The following is a 22298-nucleotide window of genomic DNA, read 5'->3' as shown; positions in this document are numbered from 1 at the left end:
ATGGTGTCATAGAAAATCGACGTATCAGGCCTGTCACAACTGAAAGGATTATTTCTAAGAAATCCCCTTCGCAAGTGTTGCAAATGCATATAAAATATGTACCTCGCCTTTTATTTATTATTTTAATAGTCATGAATTATTCAGTATTTTATTCATCATGGCATTTAATTTAATGTGATCGACTATGACTGTGTGTTTTATTGATACATAGTATACATATTACATACATTCTTAATGTAATTACAGCTTGTGGCTTGTGATTTAACTATTTTCACTTTTCAGTTCTGTCATGACACATGCATCTGTGCCTGCGAAACAGAGGGAAGAACTCGGAATTACTGATTCACTTGTGAGGCTCTCCGTAGGATTAGAAGACACAGAAGATCTGATCGCAGATTTAGATCAAGCTCTAAAGGCTGCTTTTTGAAAACTATATTAAGTCCTGGTTGGATACCAGGATTAGCCTAGATTATTTTTATACGAATATATCGTGCATATTAGAATTAAATATTTTTACTTATATTTATACGAAAACAGATGTTAGTAAGTAACATACTATAAACACTTACAATGTTCCTAAAATTGTTCTTTTATAGATTAGACCGCAGTCGCATCAGTGGAATATGCAGCGCGGTGAGGCTTTTTAATGGTGTAAATAACAGTATTGAGATTGCATATTATGATTTACGTTTACTAATAATGTTCACTATGTACTGCCGCGGGCCGCTGACAACGACCACGTCCCGCTGCACTTTCCCTTCGTTTGAATATGCGACTACAGCTTACGAAACAAATCACAATGCTGTATAATATATTTTTCTTTTTCTATACTTATGTCTAGTGTCTTATGTTTCTTTTACATAATAATGAAAATTTAATACTGCATTTATTACACTCTTATTTTAAAAGACATATATTATGTTTGTGAGTACTGCATATGTTACACATTGTAAATTAAATTCATGGAAGAGGCAGTTGAATTATCATAACGACAATAATAGAATTTAACATCCAATTTACATCTATCTACATAACATTCGAGTATTATACAAATTGTATTGTAAAGTGTGAGGTGCTGGTAATCACTATACAAAGGGTTAATGTTTGCGCATTACTTTACACATCCATTTCAGTGTTTAGTACCCGTTATGCACCCTACCCTCGTTGTGTTAAATTAGCAAACTAAATTTAGCGCAATCTTTTTCTTTGCAATATTCTAACATCAGTATAGGGTTCTACGTTATAATATTATGAAGACGTTACGTTCGAATTCCAAGTTTGATTAATAATGATATAAGTTAGCAAAATATTATAAATCTATTCTGTTATTATAAACTATTTATTTTGTGTATGTTTATATTGTTCTTATCATTTGAAATGTTATTACTGTGACATTTTGAAATAAATTGATCTACTAATGTTGATTTTTTCTTTATATTTATGGAATGGACGGCTAATGGTCATGGATCCATGAGTTACATCCATCGACCATGGAAAGACGTAAATTCTACCGAAGGTACTTCCATCATAATATAATTGCGATATATTCAAGTATAACATTAAAAAACCATTCATCATGTGGGGTAGAGAATAAACGTAATATCAAATAAAATTGGATTAAATATGTAGGTTAGTCGATATTATTGTTTATCTTTACAATATCTTAGGATAGTTGTAAAGCTTTTTTTATCAACGTGAATTGTGGTTATAATTGTTTAAATTTGCAGTGATAAAAAACAGTGAAGGCATAATGTTACACAGTAGATTCTTTTTTACAAAACCATTTTGGACTAAAATCTTTTGATCTAAGTTTTGTATTGAATGTGAGAAGGCATTCATAATCTTTAGAAGGTCAGATGACGAATTTAAAACATTATTATAAAACATTTTGTTGATGGAGAATTTTGAACCAATATTGCCTATATGCGAGTCACAATGAATCGGGGAGCTACTGTATCTCGAAGAATGTAATAAAACTTGGTTTTACACAGTATAAGTTTTTATTTGCCATTAAAAATTATAATGATCAATGTTTGAAATTAAAAACACAATTAGACTACAAAAACCAATACACATGACCAATACAACAAATCTAAATTATTTCGAAGCTAAACCTTTTTCAGAAACTCATTTTTTTAAAACTTACCAACCGAACTATTTGCTGTCGTGCTGCTTCGAGTGAGTTCGAAAATGGCTAGCCAGGCAGCACCGGATATGAAAGAGTATTAATGAATTTATTGCCTGTGAAAGTGCAATAGGGTTTAGTTATAATAAAATGTTCACTGTTTCATAATATGATCTACTGAAGAACATTTTCCCCTAAATATTTATAAATTAAGTATATTATGAATAGATTTAAAAAACAAAGTAAAGCAGGCTGCAATTTCTATTTTAAACCTAATGTAAAAAATATATTGTATTGTGAACATATGTTAGATGTAAACGCAGTAGCAACTGAACTAATTTAGATGCAATTGGCACACAGGTAGACGATTCATATCCTAGATCAACACGTAGGCTATTTTTTATCCCGGCCATTTTCTCCTATGGGAAATAATGGAGTCCCATTATTAATTTTTAAATATAGTGCTGGCATCGTGCCGTGTTTTAAGCATTTTTAGCAGAAAGATATTTTCAAGCGGGCGAAGATACGTGCAACACTTAGTAATATTTAAATAAGTAATAACTATTATTTCAAATGTGTAAAATATTAATTTAAGTGTGCTTACTTATTCGCTATGATTTTTATCTTATACGTAAGTACGTGAATAACTAAGTACAAAACAACGCACTACTGACTACATAACATTAATATATTCGTGAATTTGCAGATGTCACTGTTTAAAGATTGTAGGTAGGTATGCTTAGAGTTGCATTTATAATTTTAATTTTGCTAAGTATGTGATATTACTTACCGAAAATGAGGTTAAATGTAATAATATAATAAATTTTAAAAGATGGGATTAATGTTTCAAACATGTACTTACTCACCGTTTTAAATTTTCGTAATAATTCAACTGAAACATCACAATGTTAGAAGTTATAGCGAAACTGTTTATTTGCTTGTTATAAAAGATAACACTTCGTACTGATACTGGAGATAGTCTATAATACCTAAATCCTAGATTCAATTGTTAGATAATATTAAACTAAAACATGCGTGTTTGGTACGAGGCCTAAGCCTCGCTACGCTTAACTTATATAATAAAAGGGCACATTAAATACATTGATTATAATTAATACAATCTAGTCAAAAATAAATACTCATCCTTAGAATAATTGCATAACTAGGAATACACACAAATAGTGTCTAAGTACTTATATTGTTTTTAAAACAGTAGGTAACTCATTCGACTTATCACAATGTCTCAAGAACTATAAAATCTATACTTAAAACATATAGAAAATGGACTATATTGTTCCCGAAAATTAATCTAACGGATGGTAGGTGTTTTGAAGTAAAATAATTAATAAATATAACAATAAATACGAAAGAGTAGATGAATTAAGGCGATACCTCAAGGTCCATTTTCATACATTTTTGTTTCGGGTAACTAAATATGGTAACTAAGTTAGTATTTAAGTTGAAGAAATTAATTAATAATCATGGATATTTCGGCCTTTAAAATTTCGTCATATTTAATTTTAAAGGCCGAAATATCCATGATTATTAATTATTTTTACGTTTTTCTTTCAACTGCGAGAACTAATCACTAACTAGACGTGAATTTAAATTCTTTACTTGCCAATACTTGTTTAGTTACCCAGATTAAAGGCGAAACAAAATGTATGAAAATGGACCTTGAGGTATCGCCTTAAGTATGTTATGGTAAACTTAGGAAACATAAATATTTATTCACCTAAAAATAGAAATCACTGGTTGAATCGGATTTTGAATATTAAAGAATAAAGGGGTACTTAACTATCATACCTGCTAGGATAAATGAAAGGGACTGTAGGTACTTTCAAAAAACGAAATGTAAACTGTAATGAACTTAAACAATTGTGTATGTTGAAATTCTTTATGTACTATTTGGAATTACACATGGTTCCTTTAAAGAAAAAATATCGCATTTATTCCAATAAAAAAATGGGTTTGAAAATATAACCGGCCAATATAAACAAATAACGAAATTTGAAACGTTGTAACGTCTATGATAGTTACATGTTATAATCATGACCGTTATTTTTTCATTTATCTGTAATTTATAAATACTCTTGTGAATGACGTCAATAATTTAATTTGATAGAATAAATATCTGCTTAGGATTTCCCGCATGAATGCTATGCTGTGCAGTGTGCACTGGATATTATTATTCTAGCTTGAGCAAATTACTTATGGGCAGTTTAATTATTAAGTATTTACCTACCTGATTTTACGACATTAAGAAAAATATTTAAAGTAAGTATAGAATAATATTTGCAAAATTAGTTTCCTATCTATAATCATCAGATATTGTCTGGATGTATTTGATTCCGGTACTTCGTGTTGCAAAAAAAAATGTTATCGACGTGAAGCAGGGAAGGCGTTATCAACGCTTTTCAGTTTTCACTGCTTGATTACCTACAATTTACAAGTGTTTGATAACACTATCGTAATAATTCTCCGTTCCATTATTTTATATTTACAGTCGTCGGTTTGATGTGAAGAAGTATTAAGGTAAGTTATGTAATATAAGTACTAAGTAGATACCTATATAATTATCGGTACTATAGTGCTCTGAGGTCGAATCCCGGGTCGGGCAAAGTGATATTTGGGTTTTTTCTGCTCAGTATCAGCCCGGAGTCTGGAATTTGTGCCCGATATGGCGATAGGCTCGCCCCCTATCACATCATGGGACGGAACATACTTGGCGAAAAGTGGGTGCCCTAGTTGCGCCTCTGCATACCTCTTCGGGAATAAATGCGTGATGTTATGTATGTATGTATGTATAAAGTAGCCTATGTCCTTCGTCGGGTCTCAAACTATCTCCATAACAAATTTCATCAAAATACTTAAGGTAGTTTTTAAGTTTATTGCGTTGACAGGCAGACCGATGTGGCGGGGAACTTTGTTTTAAAATAATTCATGTATTTTTTTGAAGTTTTCAAGAGGAACAATTCCGTCCTATGTAACTTTAACCGTTTACGCAGCACACGTTACGGAAGCTCTAAGAAGGATTAGGTAAATTTTCCCCGTTTTTACAACAATTGTTTTTGATGCTGCGCTCCTTTAGAGAACTAAACACATAAAAAAATCACACCCTGGAAAACTTGCAAAGTAAAAATGCACACGACATTGCTCTTATTCGATAACAATTGATAGGTACTTAACCTAATACTCATGTCTGCATTCTGAGCCCCTATGCAGTTATAATACATACTAATAACTTTGAACTGGTAGTTAAGTACGTTAGTATTTTTTCCTTCGTCGTGTTTTTCAAAGTCGGTTTTCTTTATTACTTAATAAACGTTTGTAATTTTCACTTTATTATATTACTAGCTTTTGCCCGCGGCTCCGCCCGCGTTATAAAGTTTTTCGGGCTAAAGTTTTCCGTTATAAAAGTCACGCTACATATTTTCCCGGGAGCCTATGTTCTTCCCAGGGTCTCAAACTGTCTCCATACCAAATTTTATCCTAATACGTTGGGTAGTTTTTGAGTTTAACACGTTCGGGAAGACCGATGCAGTGGGGACTTTGTTTTATGATATATTTTTGTAGAACTTTTTAAGAGGAACAATCCCGTCATACATTATTGTTGCATAACTTTAACCGTTTACGCAGCGCACGCAACAGAAGCTCTCAAAACTAATAAATGGTCCCCGTTTTTGCATCATGTTTCATTACTGCTCCGCTCCTATTGGTCATAGCGTGACGATATATATAGCCTATAGCATTCCAGGAACAAAGGGCTGTCCAACACAAAAAGAATTATTCAGTTCAAACTCCTAGTTTCTGAGATTAGCCATTACTGCTCTGCTCCTATTGGGTATAGCGTGATGATATATAGCCTATAGCACTCCACGAACAAAGGGCTATCCAACGCAAAAAGAATTTTTCAGTTTGGACCGGTAGTTCCTGAGATTAACCATTACTGCTCCGCTCCTATTGGGTATAGCGTGATGATATATAGCCTATAGCACTCCACAAACAAAGGGCTATCCAACGCAAAAAGATTTTTTCAGTTCGGACCGGTAGTTCCTAAGATTAGGCATTACTGCTCCGCTCCTATGGGGTATAGCGTGATGATATATAGCCTATAGCACTCCACGAACATAGGGCTATCCAACGCAAAAAGAATTTTTCAGTTTGGACCGGTAGTTCCTGAGATTAGCGCGTTCAAACAAACAAACAAACAAACTCTTCAGCTTTATATAATAGTATATAGATTAAGGTCAGGGAGTCCTATTCCTTCTATAGGAGCGAATGCGTATTTTTGTTATTACGCGTGTTCTATTCGAAGGACAGCTTCGATAGCCGTATGGGTAATAGAGTAAAAAATCACCTATTACCCTATACGCCTATTAAAAATGTCCTTCCATTAGAATGCTCGTAATTGCAAAACGGTGGATATACCCCCGTAGACGGAAGATCCCCCTGACCTTACTTAAAAAGTAAATCACTTAAATATTAAATAGAGCAATAAGAACTTACTTACGAAATAATAACAATATAATAATATTCAACACACACGAACTGTTTGTCGGAAGGAGTTCCGTTAGTATGTGCTAATAAGTCCTTCGTAGGTACTTGCCAAGTTCAGTGCAGTCTAGCATGCCCTTGAATCTTGGTCATACTTAGGTAGTAAGGTACTTACCTTGCTCTGAGATTGTCAAAAAGGCAAAAGGCATCTAACAGTTTTTAGGTAAGTAAGTACAGGTGTTTATAAATTTGTGTAATAGCCTGATGTACCTATTTTGGAAGTCCTAATACAATTAATGTATTTTGGGGTCATATCTAATGACTGAAGTGAACGGCCATCACAAAAGATCAAAATTATTTTTTTATAGCGGGGGTACTCATCTTTAGCCTTTACTAAATGTAGGTGTACTTTTAATTTTGCCACTCCAAGTCTGAGGCAAAGTTAGAGAGGGCATACTATTGTCTATACTTAAGTACAATAAGAAATTGCTTAGAAATAGATAGCGCGTAGGTATGGTTGAATTCGGGGGTGAATATCCATCAAAACCATTCCACATACTTAATATGATCTAACGAAATAGGCAACTGCTGAGTTTTCGGTTGATAGACAGACTGACATGACTAGATAACTCAGTAAAGCTGATTTTATCGCTGTTCCTATCTCAAAATGCAGGACTGGGACTTGAAGAATGTTCGGCAAAGGATCTTTCGGCTTCCTTACATGAAAGCACACGATTACGGTAAAAAGTTAGCTAAACAACTGTATGTGTACTCAAGCTTGTCGAAACACTCTGATTGTTGTTTTTGGAGCCACCGTTAATGTTGAAATTACCACAATAATTTCATATTTTCGTATATCTTTTATTCGACTCTTAAAATCTTCTGTCTAGCCTTCTCACGAGTATGCGTCGCGTCCTGGATGTTTAAAAATGCTTTGAAACTAAAATAAAAATCATCCAAAATAATTAAAAAACGGTAAAATTCTCCTTTTTATTATAAAATTAATGGACCATGGACACCCGTGGACAAATTTAGAGGAACGCAATGAAAATGCTGAATAATATCTAGGTATTTTAAAGTTTTCATGAATGAAAAGATATAAAGATAGCAAAATTATACCTAATTTTTTGAAATAATTACACATTTTTATTGTATTTTGAATATGAGGCTATAAAAATCCACAATTACATTCATTTATAATACTTACCTACGTACGCTCAAATGTGTTCATTGTTATTGTAAATATGATGCAATTCAAAAACAATAATCTGATAAACAATTTTCTCACGCCATTTCAGTTTACTAACACAACTTTAACATAAACAAATAACGTAAGTTTTCAAATTATTTCATGTGTGTAGTCTTGATAGAGGACAAAAGCATTTTAATCTGGCCGTGGATAAAGATTTATGGTCGAGTTCTGTGTGCACTGAACCGAACATTTTAACAGACTTTATACGCCAAATAAATTATTGCTAAACAACAGACGACATGATGCCGTGTTACCAAGTGCGCTTCGGTCTTAATATGTGTCTTATTAAATTGATTAGGCTATTTAGAAGGAGCCCCGTCATTCATTATTTTTAACCGACTTCAAAAAAGGAGTAGGTTATCAATTCGACATGAATGTTTTTTTTTGTTCGTAATCGTTTATTTTTGACCATTTTTGTTCACGGCTTTGACCGTGTAAAAGACTTGAATTGACTAAAAACATGCATTTTTTTAAATTTTCATCTACGTGGAAGTACATTTGTGGTAAGAGAGAGACCCGGTTTTCTAGCTTTTTTATTATTCGGTTTAAATCTCAAGACAAATATAGACTAGAGTAATCGGTGCAATAATATCATAGCACCGCTTCAAAATAGATTAGATTGTGGGATTAGTTTGGATTCAAAGACTCGCCATATTCAGTACCTATATTATTATATCCTGGTTTATTTTTAATTGACTGCCTCAGTTCTGTACTTGTAAAGCGTATGCTATGCGTATATTCCGTATACCTAAGTGAAAGAGACGAAAAGTCCCCTATTAACTTACTTATATGATGTTCTGAGTTCGAATCCGGGGTCGTGCCAAAAATAAATAAATGACTTGGTTTTTTCCATCTTAAAATATATTCAATCGCAGCTAAGAGTCAAGTGATAATTCGTGCCTCGTAAAGTACGTAAAGCCATTAGTCCTGCGCCTAATTTTTCTCCGGTCATGTCGGATTGTGGTCTCACCGGACAATATGAGGGAAGGAACAGAGAATGCGCCTGCGCACAGATTTTACGGTATACTCTCCAGCATACCAGGCTAATCTGCGTTGAGTTCTGCCGTCGTGGTCGAATTTCAGCTAAAATAGATTCATTTAATTAATTGATTGTTTAAAAAGTAACTGGAAATTAGCATGCGCGTAAGGCGTTCTATCAGAATGGCAAATCGTAGTCCACTTTGAATCCTTCCGATTAAATTGAAATAAAAAAAAACTACATCAAAACATTCCTTGATATGTTTTCTACACCGCCACTTAGAACCCCATAGGCACTTTAAGGAACAACACCTCTAAAAACCTTTGTTTTGCTTGTAGTTTTAAACCGGCGTAAAATTTTTGACAGTTTATAGCAGTAATTTTTACATTCGAACATTACCCCCTTGTACACACGATTTGTAGTTTTTGACCACATGTAGCTATCTATACAAAATATTTCGTTGCATAAGTACCTGCCTAATTATCAGTAGAAATCTTCATTTGCATGAGTAAGAAAGGTTCAGCTCAACTATAAAATAAACCGCCGCAAAATTATCTGTATCCTGGCCATAATTATAGAGAAATATTTTAAATCGATTCTTCACATACTTAAAACACAGGTACCATAAATAATTCAAGCGCTTGCAGATAAAACGTGAAGTTGTTAGCGCTCTTGTTGCGCAACCTAGTGCAATAAACTAAATTGATATGTCAAATAATTTCTACTAAAAGGACAAAAGGGTAAATAATCATTCGCCTTTATTTGTTTCGGAGATATTTTTAACTACCTACCTGTGGTTGATGTCATGACGTGTTATCGTATCTATTTGCAATCGACTTTAGAGTGCCATCTATTTTCGTTTAATGTCTAAATATAATTGAATCACAGAATAAGCCCTTGAATTGTGGCAATTCCCTAGATATACTGTAGGCACTTGCAGCAATTGTTAGGCAATACCTATATTAGGTACTCGTATACTAAAGTATAGTTTTTATTCCCAATATTTTTACAGATGACCATTCGCTGGGGTATCGTTACTGCTGGAAAGATCAGCAATGACTTCGTCAACGCATTCAATACTTATCCCGATAAAGGCGACCAAGTCATCGTCGCAGTAGCGGCTCGTAATAAGGATAGGGCTGCAGAGTTTGCAAAAATCCACAACATCGAAAAAGTTTTTGACTCATATCAACTATTAGCGGTCTGTGATGACATTGGTAAGTACAGTGGGATTTTTATTATCGTAAAAGTTAAAACAATGAATGAGCAAGTAATTTTCATGCGATGTTAGGCAATGAGCATCCACAATACCAGAAACCATGATCAAACATAGGGTACCTACGTAGTTCGACACGTCATGCTTGTCATCATGGAAAGTACCAATAACACATTCTGAGTAAATGTTAGCATCATTTTGTCAGGAAACCATTAAGTGTTGAAAGTTTAACCTGTTTCCTCCATAACGTTTTTTTTGTAGGTAATCGTTATTGTTATAAGGGTTAATCCTCGAATATTGCTGATTACTCAAAATAAATATAAGAAGAGTATTTTTTTAAGCGACAACCTAATTGTAAACCGGTTTGCACTTGTTTAACCTAATCCGAAACATTTACTCGGGTTAAATCTCTAAAAGAACGATCCTTTCTGTTATTGAATTTGTTGGGATTTTCGCATAAAAGAATTAAAACATTATTCTTATTTAATTACATTTCATATCGCATAGATTAAACCAAGCAGTATCAATTAAAAAAAAAATGATATCTAGAAATAAATGTCGGCTTAGGATCATTAAATTATTTATTACTATGTTTTTACAGATGTTGCATATATAGGAGCACTCAATCCCGACCATTATGAGCTGACCAAGATGTTTCTAGAAAACGGAAAGCATGTGCTTTGTGAAAAGCCAATGTGTTTGAACTACAAGCAAGTAGCCAGTTTGGTTAAAATAGCAAAGAGTAAGAAACTCTTCTTGATGGAGGCGGTATGGTCACGATTTGCCCCTGCATACCTAGCTTTAGAGGAAGACATAAAGTCTGGGAAACTTGGTGAAGTTAAATTCGTTGAAGTCAACTTCGGCGTGCCTATAGAAAAATCGGAAAGAGTAAGGTAACAATGTCAAGACTTTTTATTTTCAGTTTTGAATATTTATGTAATATCTAATTTCCTACCCAGTAACTTGCTTGTCAACCATAATACGCAATATACTAAATTCAGCGTTTATTAAAGTCATTAAGAAGGTATGTCTCCAATTGCGCGGTCGATGCTCCATCAGACAGAGACCATATTAGTTAAATGAAATAGGAATATCAAATATCGTAGGTACGTTCCAAAATATTCCATGGATGATGGAAGTTTATTGAATTACCATTGTGTTATTCCATATAGGATCGTGACGGCACGCGTACTTGTCTACATTAACGTAGATATCAATTTGATCGATAAATTAAGAACTATGAACGCCACAGAGATCGTGTTTCATGGAGTATTATTGGATAAAATAAGTCAATTAGGTAATTGTGACGTATCGTTTTGGATCTAGGTATCCTAAGCTCAGGCAATGCGTTCCCTAATAGGAAGTTTATTTGAAACATAAATGTGACATGGCTGAAATAAAAAATATATATGTTTTTAGTAAAAAGGAACTCGGCGGTAGCGCTCTTTTGGACATAGGCATATACACACTGCAGTTCGCTCTATTCATTTTTAAAGACGAGCCTAAGAAAGTCACAGCAGTTGGAGATTTAAACGAGGATGGCGTGGATGAGGTCGATACTGTCATTTTAGAGTATGATGGAGGCAGGCGCGCTGTCCTTAATATGCATACTAAAGTCAAGTTGTGGAACAAAGCTACCGTCGTTGGAACTAAAGGCCGGGCTACGGTAAGGTCTATTTAATTTTTATTTTGTAGTGACAACACTAGGCCAATAGTTTATCGCTGATCTTTTGGAATCAAAAGCGCAGACGCTTTTTCTAAAATAATGTTTATGAGATCGATAATGTTTGGGAAGGTTCTTTTTTACTCGTAAAGTAAACAGTTTTAAAGGTTCTATTTGACACCTCATTCAGGGTATTTTGCAACATGGGCTCTTAGATAATTGAACGTGCGCTTATTGGTGGCGAAACAATCTAGGCAACGATAATTTATTATAATTAAACTTGTCATTTTGCAAGTCTTCGATAACTCATTCGATTACATAAAATTTTTCGTTAAATTATGCTGATTCAGTCAGTCCATAGCTAGACGGCAAAGGTTTTCGAGGTACAGTGTCTGTCTATTTTAAAATACTTATGATTTCTTACAATATATATTAATCATACTTAAATTTATACTTGCATATTCGTATTATAGAATATACCTTTAACTATTTAAAACATTAAACTGAGAGCCTAATGAGCTTATCTCTAGATCACCTAACGGTAATGGTCTTAATTCAACAATCTTGAACAATCGGGGAAATGAACCAATCGGATTAAATTTTGATTACTATTACTTAATTTGATTGGTTTATTTTCGAGATAAATCTGGAGATAAGAATCGGGATTGCTTTAAGCCGCGCGTCGTTAAAAAATTACATAGAACTGTTTACTATAGTTTAATCATGTGTTTACTGCTTTTGTTTTTAAGGTTCAAGAGCCCTTCCACTTTCCTAATACATTGATTGATGTTGACGGAAAGGAGAAACAATTTTCACTACATACATCAAGCCTGCCATACAACTTTGCAAACAGTGCCGGACTAGTTTACCAAGCCCTCGAAGTTGAAAGATGCATACGAGAAGGTTAACAATTTTTGATTCTTATCATTTTATTTGTTAAAACAATGATATTCGTATTTCAAATTTAAATATGACAATATTTTATGTAGGTATTGATGAAGTTACTACTTGAGTTATCACTGTTCGTTGTAATTTTGCGATGTAATATATTTTACAGGTTTACTGGAGTCGCCTCGCATGACACATAATGACAGCCTTATTCTGGCAAAACTGGAAGATACTATTCGAAAACAAGTGGGCGTTCATTACGATGCCGATGATCAAGAATACCCTTAGTTTGAATTCTTTGCTAGCTTACAAATGGGGTCGAGTGATTTAAATAAAACCTTTGTATATTTGTAAGAAGTTATTTTTTAATAATACATTGGTTTAAAATTACTGGAACATTATTGCAAAGTCATAGATATAATAATATTATACATATGTTGTGTATCAGTTCTAATCTGCTAAATCGTATTGTCTAAAGTACCGACCTACTAAACATATAAAAATATTCAACGGTCCAACTGCAGTTTTTGCGTTTTCATCCTCTGGATTTATCCTAGACCTGAAATAAAAAAATCATCCTTACTCATAACGTATATGATGCTGATTCAGTGACTGAATAATGCATGGGTATTTGGATATTCCCGTTGCTGTTGTTCCCACGATAATACCAACTACCTACCATCAATCAAGGAAAACTATGGACTAAAATGCATTTGTTTTTAATAGGTCTAGTCATTTGAGGATATGTGAAGTGCGGATGTATATATGAGTTTTAATCTCAAGTATTATTATAGTGGAAAACTTATGTTCTTGTGTCACATTGAGCGACAATATAAAAAAAATATTGTCATTATTTTTTGCCATTATAAAAGTTAACTAGGTAGATTTTCTAAAGAATATGAAAATTTAATTTTATATTTTTATTTTGAATATTTAAACCTGTTCATAAGAAAATTATGAAGTTCCGTCATATTTTATGTTAGCTATTTTTCTTATCAAATGTGTGGAAGTTGACATAGGAAAATAAGGAAAAGTAGGCCATGCACTCGAATGCCGCATGCATTTAAATATTAAATAGGTGCTTCCTCTTCATTATGAAGTCTATTACTTTTATAATAATCTATACTGTAATGTCCTAATTTCTTTTAGTTTCATTTTTATTTTAGAGCTTTGGGAAGTAAGTTTTTTAGTCAAAGTTAAAAAGAAAACATACAAGAAAGCAGGAAGCAATAAAATATCTATGAATTATACATGACACATATTGATAACAATATGCAACAAATTATGTTACTAAGATTGCAGTATGCGTCAAGTACTTATAAGCATGATATCTATTTTTGCTGACAGGTGGCACATCTTTTACAGGAATTGAGTTTATGAATTATGGATATGTAGATGTTTAATTGCCATTGCTTTATTTAATTTTTGTGCCATCAAGCCACAATATAAGCATTATCATGCTCTATTTTAAAAGATATTGTGGGCCATTTAATTGTTACTAGGACTCTTGAAACTTAGCATGTTGCATCATAGGGTGATGAATGCATGACTTGCCACATATTCCAATACTCAGTGTGGTTTATTGTGTAGGTGCAGTATTTAAAACCTACCTCAGGTTTTTACTTGCAAATAGCATGACATACCTACCTAGCTTGTTTTTAGAATGTTATTTGTAGTATATAGGTATATTTTGTTTCCCCTTTGCTATATGCATCAACACAAACTAAAAAAAAACAGCTAATGTGGATAACACAGTACTGGGGAATTTAACCTTAGTATCCTAAATATCAAAATCTATCTATTTATCTATCTATATTATCTATTTACATTAACCTCTTTTGCTTTTCATGATAGTATAGATTACTTCAATTGTTTTCAATTACTCTTGAGAATATTATATACTTACTGATTTAGAAAACAAAAAATTACATAGTTGACTTATTGCATAGAAATTATTTTGTTAGTAAAATGATTATATATTTATATACCTGCATTTACAAAATGTGTTATATGTATTATTTTACTATACTACTTTGGGAACACAAATGGTGTTAATGGTTGAACTAAAAATCAATATAATATTACCTAATTTCTGCACACTTTCTAGCTAAATTTCGTAATATACTTGTGGTGTCTGAAAGAAGTGGTTGCCTTGTACATGCTAAGAATGCATATATCCATTGTCCTGAAATAGACAAATACAAATATCTTTTTTATTACCATATTGTTTTTTACACTGGCATGCCAATAAAATCACTTTAATATGTAAAAATATTGTTGAAATTACCTATTTTATGATCTATTGTGTCGCCTGGGGTTGTTTTCTCAATAATAACTGAAAGTGCTTCTAAACCATCATCCAAAAGAGTGTGGTTTAAACCAAGAACACAAGACAAAGTTGGCTCTTTTTTAGCAAAGAAGTCCTTCCATCCCACTATACTGTTTTCACATATTTCTACCTTTTCAAGTTTGTTTGGCCACATAGACTTTTTAGCTAGTAATCGTGATATATACATGCGGACATCTGAAAAGTCTGCAACTTGAATATTTTGCCATTCTATTGTTGGTTTGAACTGTTCTGGCGCTTCTGCATGTGGCAACTGGAACCATACAAATGAAATATAATTTAAACTATTATTACTCGAATTTGTCTAAAACAAATAAAAAAAAAATGATGGCAGCCACAATATAAAAAAAGAAGAAGTAATTTAATTGAAAAAAATATTGCTAGCGTGTTATTTAACTTGAGAGAATTTAAATGCTTCCAGGGATTTCTTCAGGTAACAGTGAAATTAGTGAGCAGAATAACTATATTAAACTTATTTTTTAGATCTATAGTTAATCTAGTGAAGCCTGTCGCCATATTGAGAAACATTCTAATTCCAAGCAATTTAATAGTACCTGTGCATTAACATAGAATCTGTAATTTGACACATTTTTATTGTGTATAAATTTATACAAACCCGGAGGATATCACTTGTTTTACAACTCACTTAATATTATGAAGGTATTGTATCAACAAGGCATTGTAAAAACAACACTGGGTTTGCAGAAATTTTGCTCTATTTGAGGTTTCTTACTATATAATTACTCACCTCCTTTACAAAACACGATTGATTTTTAGCAAATTTTGAAAAGTCTTTATCGCATTTTGTCACAGTGGATATATTCTTACGCTCCTGAATGACTTTAAGAAGGTACTCCTCACCATTCGTTGGGACTTCTTTGAGTTGCACGTCAGAACTAATTTGAAAACATGGTGATGATAAATTGTCAGATTCTTCGTTTTTATGATCTTTATAAATACATTTCTTCACTGACATGATTCCATATAAAATAATAATTAATTTTGAAGTTCTCCTTTTTTTACCTAAGTTGGATTTTCTCAAGTTTTTCTTTGCGATTTGACATTTAATTTTTTTAAGTTTGCCTGTTATATTGGCAAGGCAAAAGATTCTAGCCCATACAGCCTTGTTATAAGTTATTTAAAAACGGTATTTTATTTGACAGAAATTATAGGTAACCAAGTTAATTATATATATCGTTCAATTCTAAAGAAATACGATTTTGATATATTAGTTTTTTTCATTTACATAAATATTACACTTAAAATGAACGCTTTCGAAATATAAATGTTGATACATTGGAACGAACCCTCTAAATAAGTGGTCAAAATTTTTGATTATTTTGACCAATCAAAGAGAATACAAATACTACGTTGACCAATTTTGACTGAGGTTTTGAGAATAACGCAAATTAATTTTGTGTGATTACCTACTTTTTCCATATATAATTCTCTTTAAAACCTACTAGTCAGCAGCTAGTTTATTGGTCTCTGCTAGTCAGTTGCAAACCATATAATACACACAATATAATGTTTTTCGGCCTGCGCCTTTATAACTAACATAAATTGTAGCAGGGAATGTTTTTGTAATGTCTACTTCAAGCAACATTTCCCAATCTACATACTCACCATCGGAACCCGAAACTCCTCAAGTAATAATTTTATTTATTATTAAATATAAATAAAATATTTATTTCATGTGACACAACGTCTAATGGTATAACTAGAATAATTCTGGTATAATTGCTTGACTGTTCAACCAAATTATATTTTTAGGGCACAACCCAAAGTAGAATTCAAAACTTTGATCAATCACTAAGTCATGCAGATATTGGACACAGCATTGAACAGTCAGTGAAGAGTGCACAGAAGGAGGATCACCAGAAAAGGATTCAGTTGCTGAGAAAAGAACTTGACTATTTAAAATCCACTGAATGGGAATTTGAATATGAGAAGGGTTTCGCCCAATAAAGTTTACAATGTTTTCCTACATTACTTCAATTTTTAGCTACATATTTGGTAAACAGGAAGAGAATGATGATGATGATGATGAAAGAGAGGAATTCCTTGCTGACCAGCTTATGAATTTAGATTTTGTGGATGAAAATCGTTTTGATAAATTACTTGAACCTAAGGAAATACCAAAAACTGCTAATTGCTTTCAAAGAACAGGTACATTACACTTATTGTTTTTCCTTGGGTTTTAAATTTTATTACAATTTTTGTATAAGTCAAGGACCCGTAACTTGTGACTTGCAAAGCCTACATTAAAAAAAAAACATTTTTTTAATATTTTTTTCAGGTGTAGTAACTTATCTAGATACTGATCACATTCTGATTGATGGATCCCTATATTTCAGTTTAGAATCATGCTCAATAAGCATAACGCTGAATGACAAAGTGTTATATCTTGGATACAAGGATGAAAATGATTCAATTATAGTTGTGAGAATTCTAGAATGTCATGGAACATATTGGGGGGATGGAGATATCAAAGATGATGCAGAAGAAAGTAGTTATGACATTATTGAACATGTTGTAATAGGAGAAGTGGAGGCTAGACTAGATAGATGGGTTTACATGAAAGATAATGATTTAAAATTTAACCTGGATGATGTATCTGCTTCATTTGTTCCTATCAAAGGGGACTGGCTGGAATTAAAATGCAATGTGCAGTGGGATGAGCAAAAGCCACATGATATTGCTGCAGCGCAGGTGCTTATAATAATATCCATTATTTTAAAAATTTACTTTCAGTACTGTTTGATTAGCAAAACATGTTTTAAATTGATATTCTTATGTATTTAGGTATTACAAATTTTATCAGTCAAACCACTTCGAAAACAAATAAAATCCGTAACAGTCACTGAATGGTCGGGTGAAAGTGGCACATGTGATCGCCAGATTTACTTCAACAAACAAAGCATACAGGATGGCACACAACCACAGGCTGGATCTCGGGTATTGTATTGATTCATTTTTTTTGCATTAAAAGATTATAATATGTCATTAAGATAAGTATCATCAGGCACCAATGTCACCCAATGTGAACATGTATCTGCACTTCCAATTGAAATTTTGGGTATATTGTTAACCTTTAAAACAGTTTCCCAGACTTATGTGTCAGGCCTACTTTTATTAACTAAATATATTCAGAACTTCTACCCCACAAAAGTTTGAAAGGGTGAAATCAGTGGGGGAATGTTTGGTGTGATTGGTGGCCAGTGTTGTTCCATTGCACAATACAGAAAAATGAATGCACATTATATTATTCATTTGTGTTGTAAAAATTGATAACTGAAAATTTGTTGTTTTGAATTACATTACAATATTTATTTCTGGGCTTGCAGGTATATGTAGAGGCAATTGAGAGTAACCAAGGGCTTTGTGTATGGAGGGCTATAAAATTGATAACATTAGAGCTGAATCATATTGCAAACCCAATGCCTAAACAGGATGAAACAGATTTAATATTGGAAGATGAACTAAATATTGCAGCAACACATACTTTAAAATTTAATAATGTTGATATTAATGAGACTGCAACAATAGATTTGGCTATAACCAATAATAGCGATCAATATTACGTCATAAATAAATGGATACTACTCAGTAAGAAAAGGGATTCTCAAGTTAGTGTAAGCCCCATATTGGCAAGACCAAGAAAATTATATCCAAAACAGACATTTACTTTTACAATTACATGCCTCCCAAAATTTTTAGGCAATACAAGAGAACAAATGATTGTCATGTTCAGAGGATTTCAGATAAAAAGATTCATAGAGATAAATATTGTAAATAAAACATTTTCAAATCAAAATTCAATCAACTTTGTTAATATCAAATCAGAACATGACAAAATAGAAAGTATGAAAAAAATTCGCAATAGCGAAAATTCATTTATACCTGGAGTAAGAACTGTTAAGCCTCCAGCTTTTGTACCTGTACGGGTTGGACAATTTAATATCCCGCAAAAAATTTGGTCAGTTGTCCTAGGAGATTCAGAACAAACAGTTTATTCTTCAGAATATGACAAAATCATAAGCAGAATTGAGTGTCACCTACCTTGTTTGACAAAACATTTGAGTATTGGTAATTATATTGATAGATGGCATACCTTATTATACATTGAGGAGATTCAAAATAACATTAATATGAGAGCTTATGACATACCAAAAGCATTTTTGATTAGGTGCCAAGAATATCTGGGCCTTGAAATTAAGGGTCTGTCTGAGAAACGACCATCTTTGATCCAAGGGGATAGAGTAATAGTCAAAGATGTTTGGAACCCTGATGCATCCAATTATGAAGGTTACATTCATGTCGTCAAGGGTGATATGGTATTAATGAAGTTGCATCAACAATTTCACGAATCTTATAGCGGGAGCGATGTATCTATTGAATTTCATTTTAGTAGAATGTCTTATAGAAGAGCGCATCAAGCGATCAATTTAGCTCTTTCCAATTTGGGGGTAGATGTATTATTTCCATCTCGTGTTTTATCTCGAACGCCACAGCTTACACGTGAGGCATTAGACAATGTCTCATGGTTTAATAAAAATTTAAATGTGGAACAAAAATTAGCTATTACTAACGTATTATTGGGGAGTGTCGTCCTTTACCTTATTGTATATACGGGCCACCAGGTACAGGGAAAACAGTTACTGTGATAGAAGCAATATTACAAATATTAAGCCTCTTACCTGACAGCAGAATTCTCGTAGCCACCCCATCAAACAGTGCAGCTAATTTAGTCACGGAAAGACTTATACAATATAGCAATGTTTTTCGGGATCTGTTGTTCGGCTCCTTGCAGCCCATTTAGTCGGTTCTGACAGTATACCCGATATCATAAGACCATTTTGTGCCACACTTGACATAGCTAGAGAAAACACAGTAAAATCGAGGCATGTTGTGGAGAATGGTATCAATTTGAACTGTCAGACCTCATTTATTGGGCGGCATCGTGTTACAATTGGAACGTGTTATAATATTGGAACGTTAGCACAGATGGGTCTTCCAAAAGGCCATTTTACCCATGTCATAGTAGACGAAGCCGGTCAAGCGACAGAACCAGAAATTATGATACCTTTAACATTCACTGACAAAGAAAATGGACAGATAATTCTAGCCGGCGATCCAATGCAGCTGGGACCAGTGATTATGTCAAGATATTGTAAAGAATTTGGCATGGACGAATCTTATTTGAGTAGGATACTCGATACATTCCCATACCAAAAGATTTCGATGCCTATAATAATGGATATAATAATAAATTAGTAACAAGATTGATAGATAACTACAGGTCGTTGAAGGAGATTTTGACTCTGCCAAGTGCTATGTTGTACGATGCGTCTTTGGTGGAAAAATTAGAAAGGTCACAGCCCTGGATTACAGAAATGTTAAATGTTGTTTCCGAGATATTTGGTAGCAACGAACAAGCCACTGGTGGTATTTATGTGTATGGCATAAAAGGATGTAATATGAGAGCTGAAGACAGTCCTTCTTGGTACAATCCTCAAGAGGCATCCATGCTAGCATTAACAGTTTGTAAACTCTACAAGAAAAATATAAAAGCCAACAGACATTGGAGTTATAGCACCATATATAGCACAGGTATAACTAAATACTGCTTCCCTTTGTTTTCAAGGAAATTTTATTTTTAATTCAATTATAATAATGAAGGCTGCACAGTTAATAATTTCCCAGGTTGTTGCAAAACTGCATTGGTCCCCTTAGTTAATATGTACGTCCTGTATCACTTTGAGACGTAAAGTGATTGGACAAATAGAGGGTACGACAGTTACAAATGAGTTTGCCTTTTCAGAAAGTATATCTATACCATAATATAAAGCTGAAGAGTTTGTTTGTTTGTTTGAACGCGCTTATCTCAGGAACTACCAGTCCAAACTGGAAAAATCTTTTTGCGTTGGATAGCCCTTTGTTCGTGGAGTGCTATAGGCTATATATCATCACGCTATACCCAATAGGAGCGGAGCAGTATTGACTAATCTCAGGAACTACCGGTCCAAACTGAAAAAATCTTTTTGCGTTGGATAGCCCTTTATTCGTGGATTGCTATAGGCTATATATCATCACGCTATGACCAATAGGACCGGAGCAGTAATGAAACATGTTGCAAAAACGAGAAAAAATTATTAGTTTTGAGAGCTTCTAGTTGCGTGCGCTGCGTAAACGGTTAAAGTTATGTCACAATGATGTATGACGGGATTGTTCCTCTTAAAAAGTTCTACAAAAATATATTATAAAACAAAGGCTCCCGCTGCATCTGTCTGCCTGAGCGTGTTAAACTCAAAAACTACCCAACGTATTACGATAAAATTTGGTATGGAGACAGTTTGAAACCCTGGGAAGAACATAGACTCCCGAGAAAATATATAGCGTGACTTTTATAACGGAAAACTTTACCCCGAAAAACTTTATAACGCGGGCGGAGCCGCGGGCAAAAGCTAGTATTGTAATATGAATGTTTATCATAAATGAGGCGAGGTTATTCTTATAAAATAATGGTAGAAATTTTTATTAAATTTTCTTTTGTAACCTTATCAATAAACTATAAGTCCTCTCTTTACGTTAACTCAAATATTTTTTCTGCAACTCACGGTATTTAGTCTCTAAGTAATTATTTCACTCTAATGAAATGACCATACAAAGTCCTATTTCAATAATATATTTATTTTCTTTTAGATAAAGTATATTCGTATGTTGTTCGACGCAATGGGGCTGCCTCAGGCTAAAATTGGTACAGTTGAAGAATTCCAGGGACAAGAACGGCCCATTATTCTTATATCAACGGTTAGGTCAACTGAAGCGCATTTATTCGAAGACCAAAGGAATACTCTAGGTTTTGTCAAGAATCCTAAAAGACTGAATGTCGCAATTACTAGAGCGCAAGTAGCTGCAATCGTATTTTGCGATCCAACGCTGTTATCTCGAGATCCTTTGTGGCAAAGAGTAGTAAAGTATGCTGTTGAAAACGACAAATACATTGGATGCGATTTGCCCTATGAGTGTCAACAACATGGACAATAAAATATGTATTACTGTATATAATGGTATTATGTTTAATTATCCTTAATATTTTATATATTCAGTACGCTTTTACGCCGGGATCGGTTGTCGCATTGTATGAAAATACATACATATTGCCGATTTTAATAAACAATCCCACTATTTTGTCAGATCTCAATGCAAAGACAGTAAAATTTAGAGTAAATTTTTTTTAAAGCATTGAATTTTTTTCTTCCTTGAACATTATAAATAAATTTTATATGCTTAGACGACATAATCTAAAATACTGGTAATTGTGACTT

At 33.2% G+C, this 22298-nt stretch overlaps 4 protein-coding genes across 4 annotated transcripts in view; 3 read left to right on the top strand and 1 right to left on the bottom strand.

The window, feature by feature from the left end:
- Nucleotides 1-427, top strand: part of LOC119190574 (uncharacterized protein F54H12.2-like) — a 23239-nt gene extending 22812 nt beyond the window's left edge. Inside the window, exon 3 of the mRNA XM_037442780.1 lies at nt 283-427. Within this exon, the coding sequence (XP_037298677.1) occupies nt 283-427 (145 nt within the window). The remainder of the gene's footprint in view (nt 1-282) is intronic.
- Nucleotides 428-9865: 9438 nt separating this feature from the next.
- On the top strand, nt 9866-13055 carry LOC119188489 (trans-1,2-dihydrobenzene-1,2-diol dehydrogenase-like; the record flags this gene model as incomplete). The annotated part of the gene is given in 5 exon segments (XM_037442906.1): nt 9866-10070; nt 10671-10962; nt 11489-11735; nt 12482-12635; nt 12790-13055. Coding segments are annotated over 5 exon segments (1017 nt in total), but the record flags the coding sequence as incomplete, so codon positions are not given.
- LOC119190624 (gem-associated protein 2-like) lies at nt 12966-16035 on the bottom strand. Its single transcript, XM_037442907.1, has 4 exons — nt 15716-16035; nt 14908-15220; nt 14706-14805; nt 12966-13179 (listed from the first exon to the last, which is right to left on the bottom strand). The coding sequence occupies exons 1-4, from the start codon at nt 15941-15943 to the stop codon at nt 13071-13073; spliced, it is 750 nt and encodes a 249-aa protein (XP_037298804.1). The 5' UTR covers nt 15944-16035; the 3' UTR covers nt 12966-13070.
- Nucleotides 16036-16274: 239 nt separating this feature from the next.
- LOC115443740 (probable RNA helicase armi) lies at nt 16275-22035 on the top strand. The gene is given in 10 exon segments (XM_030169274.2): nt 16275-16616; nt 16741-17136; nt 17267-17679; nt 17773-17925; nt 18315-19563; nt 19566-19739; nt 19742-20197; nt 20200-20537; nt 20539-20580; nt 21673-22035. Coding segments are annotated over 9 exon segments (3363 nt in total). The 5' UTR covers nt 16275-16616; nt 16741-16943; the 3' UTR covers nt 22018-22035.
- The last annotated feature ends 263 nt before the right edge of the window (nt 22036-22298 follow it).

This window comes from Manduca sexta, chromosome 25, assembly GCF_014839805.1.
Source record: "Manduca sexta isolate Smith_Timp_Sample1 chromosome 25, JHU_Msex_v1.0, whole genome shotgun sequence".
In the NCBI taxonomy this organism is placed as follows: domain Eukaryota; kingdom Metazoa; phylum Arthropoda; class Insecta; order Lepidoptera; family Sphingidae; genus Manduca; species Manduca sexta.
This window is presented reverse-complemented; position numbering and strand designations above follow the sequence as displayed.

What these genes read in the sequence shown, in the direction of transcription:
- LOC119190624 (XM_037442907.1), bottom strand. Translation starts at nt 15,943, where the DNA reads ATGTCAGTGAAGAAATGTATTTATAAAGATCATAAAAACGAAGAATCT. An exon ending in CACAATAGATCATAAAATAG is followed by an intron (nt 14,806 to 14,907) that starts GTAATTTCAACA and finishes TGTCTATTTCAG; the next exon opens with GACAATGGATATATGCATTC. An exon ending in AGAAAGTGTGCAGAAATTAG is followed by an intron (nt 13,180 to 14,705) that starts GTAATATTATAT and finishes TTTTTATTTCAG; the next exon opens with GTCTAGGATAAATCCAGAGG.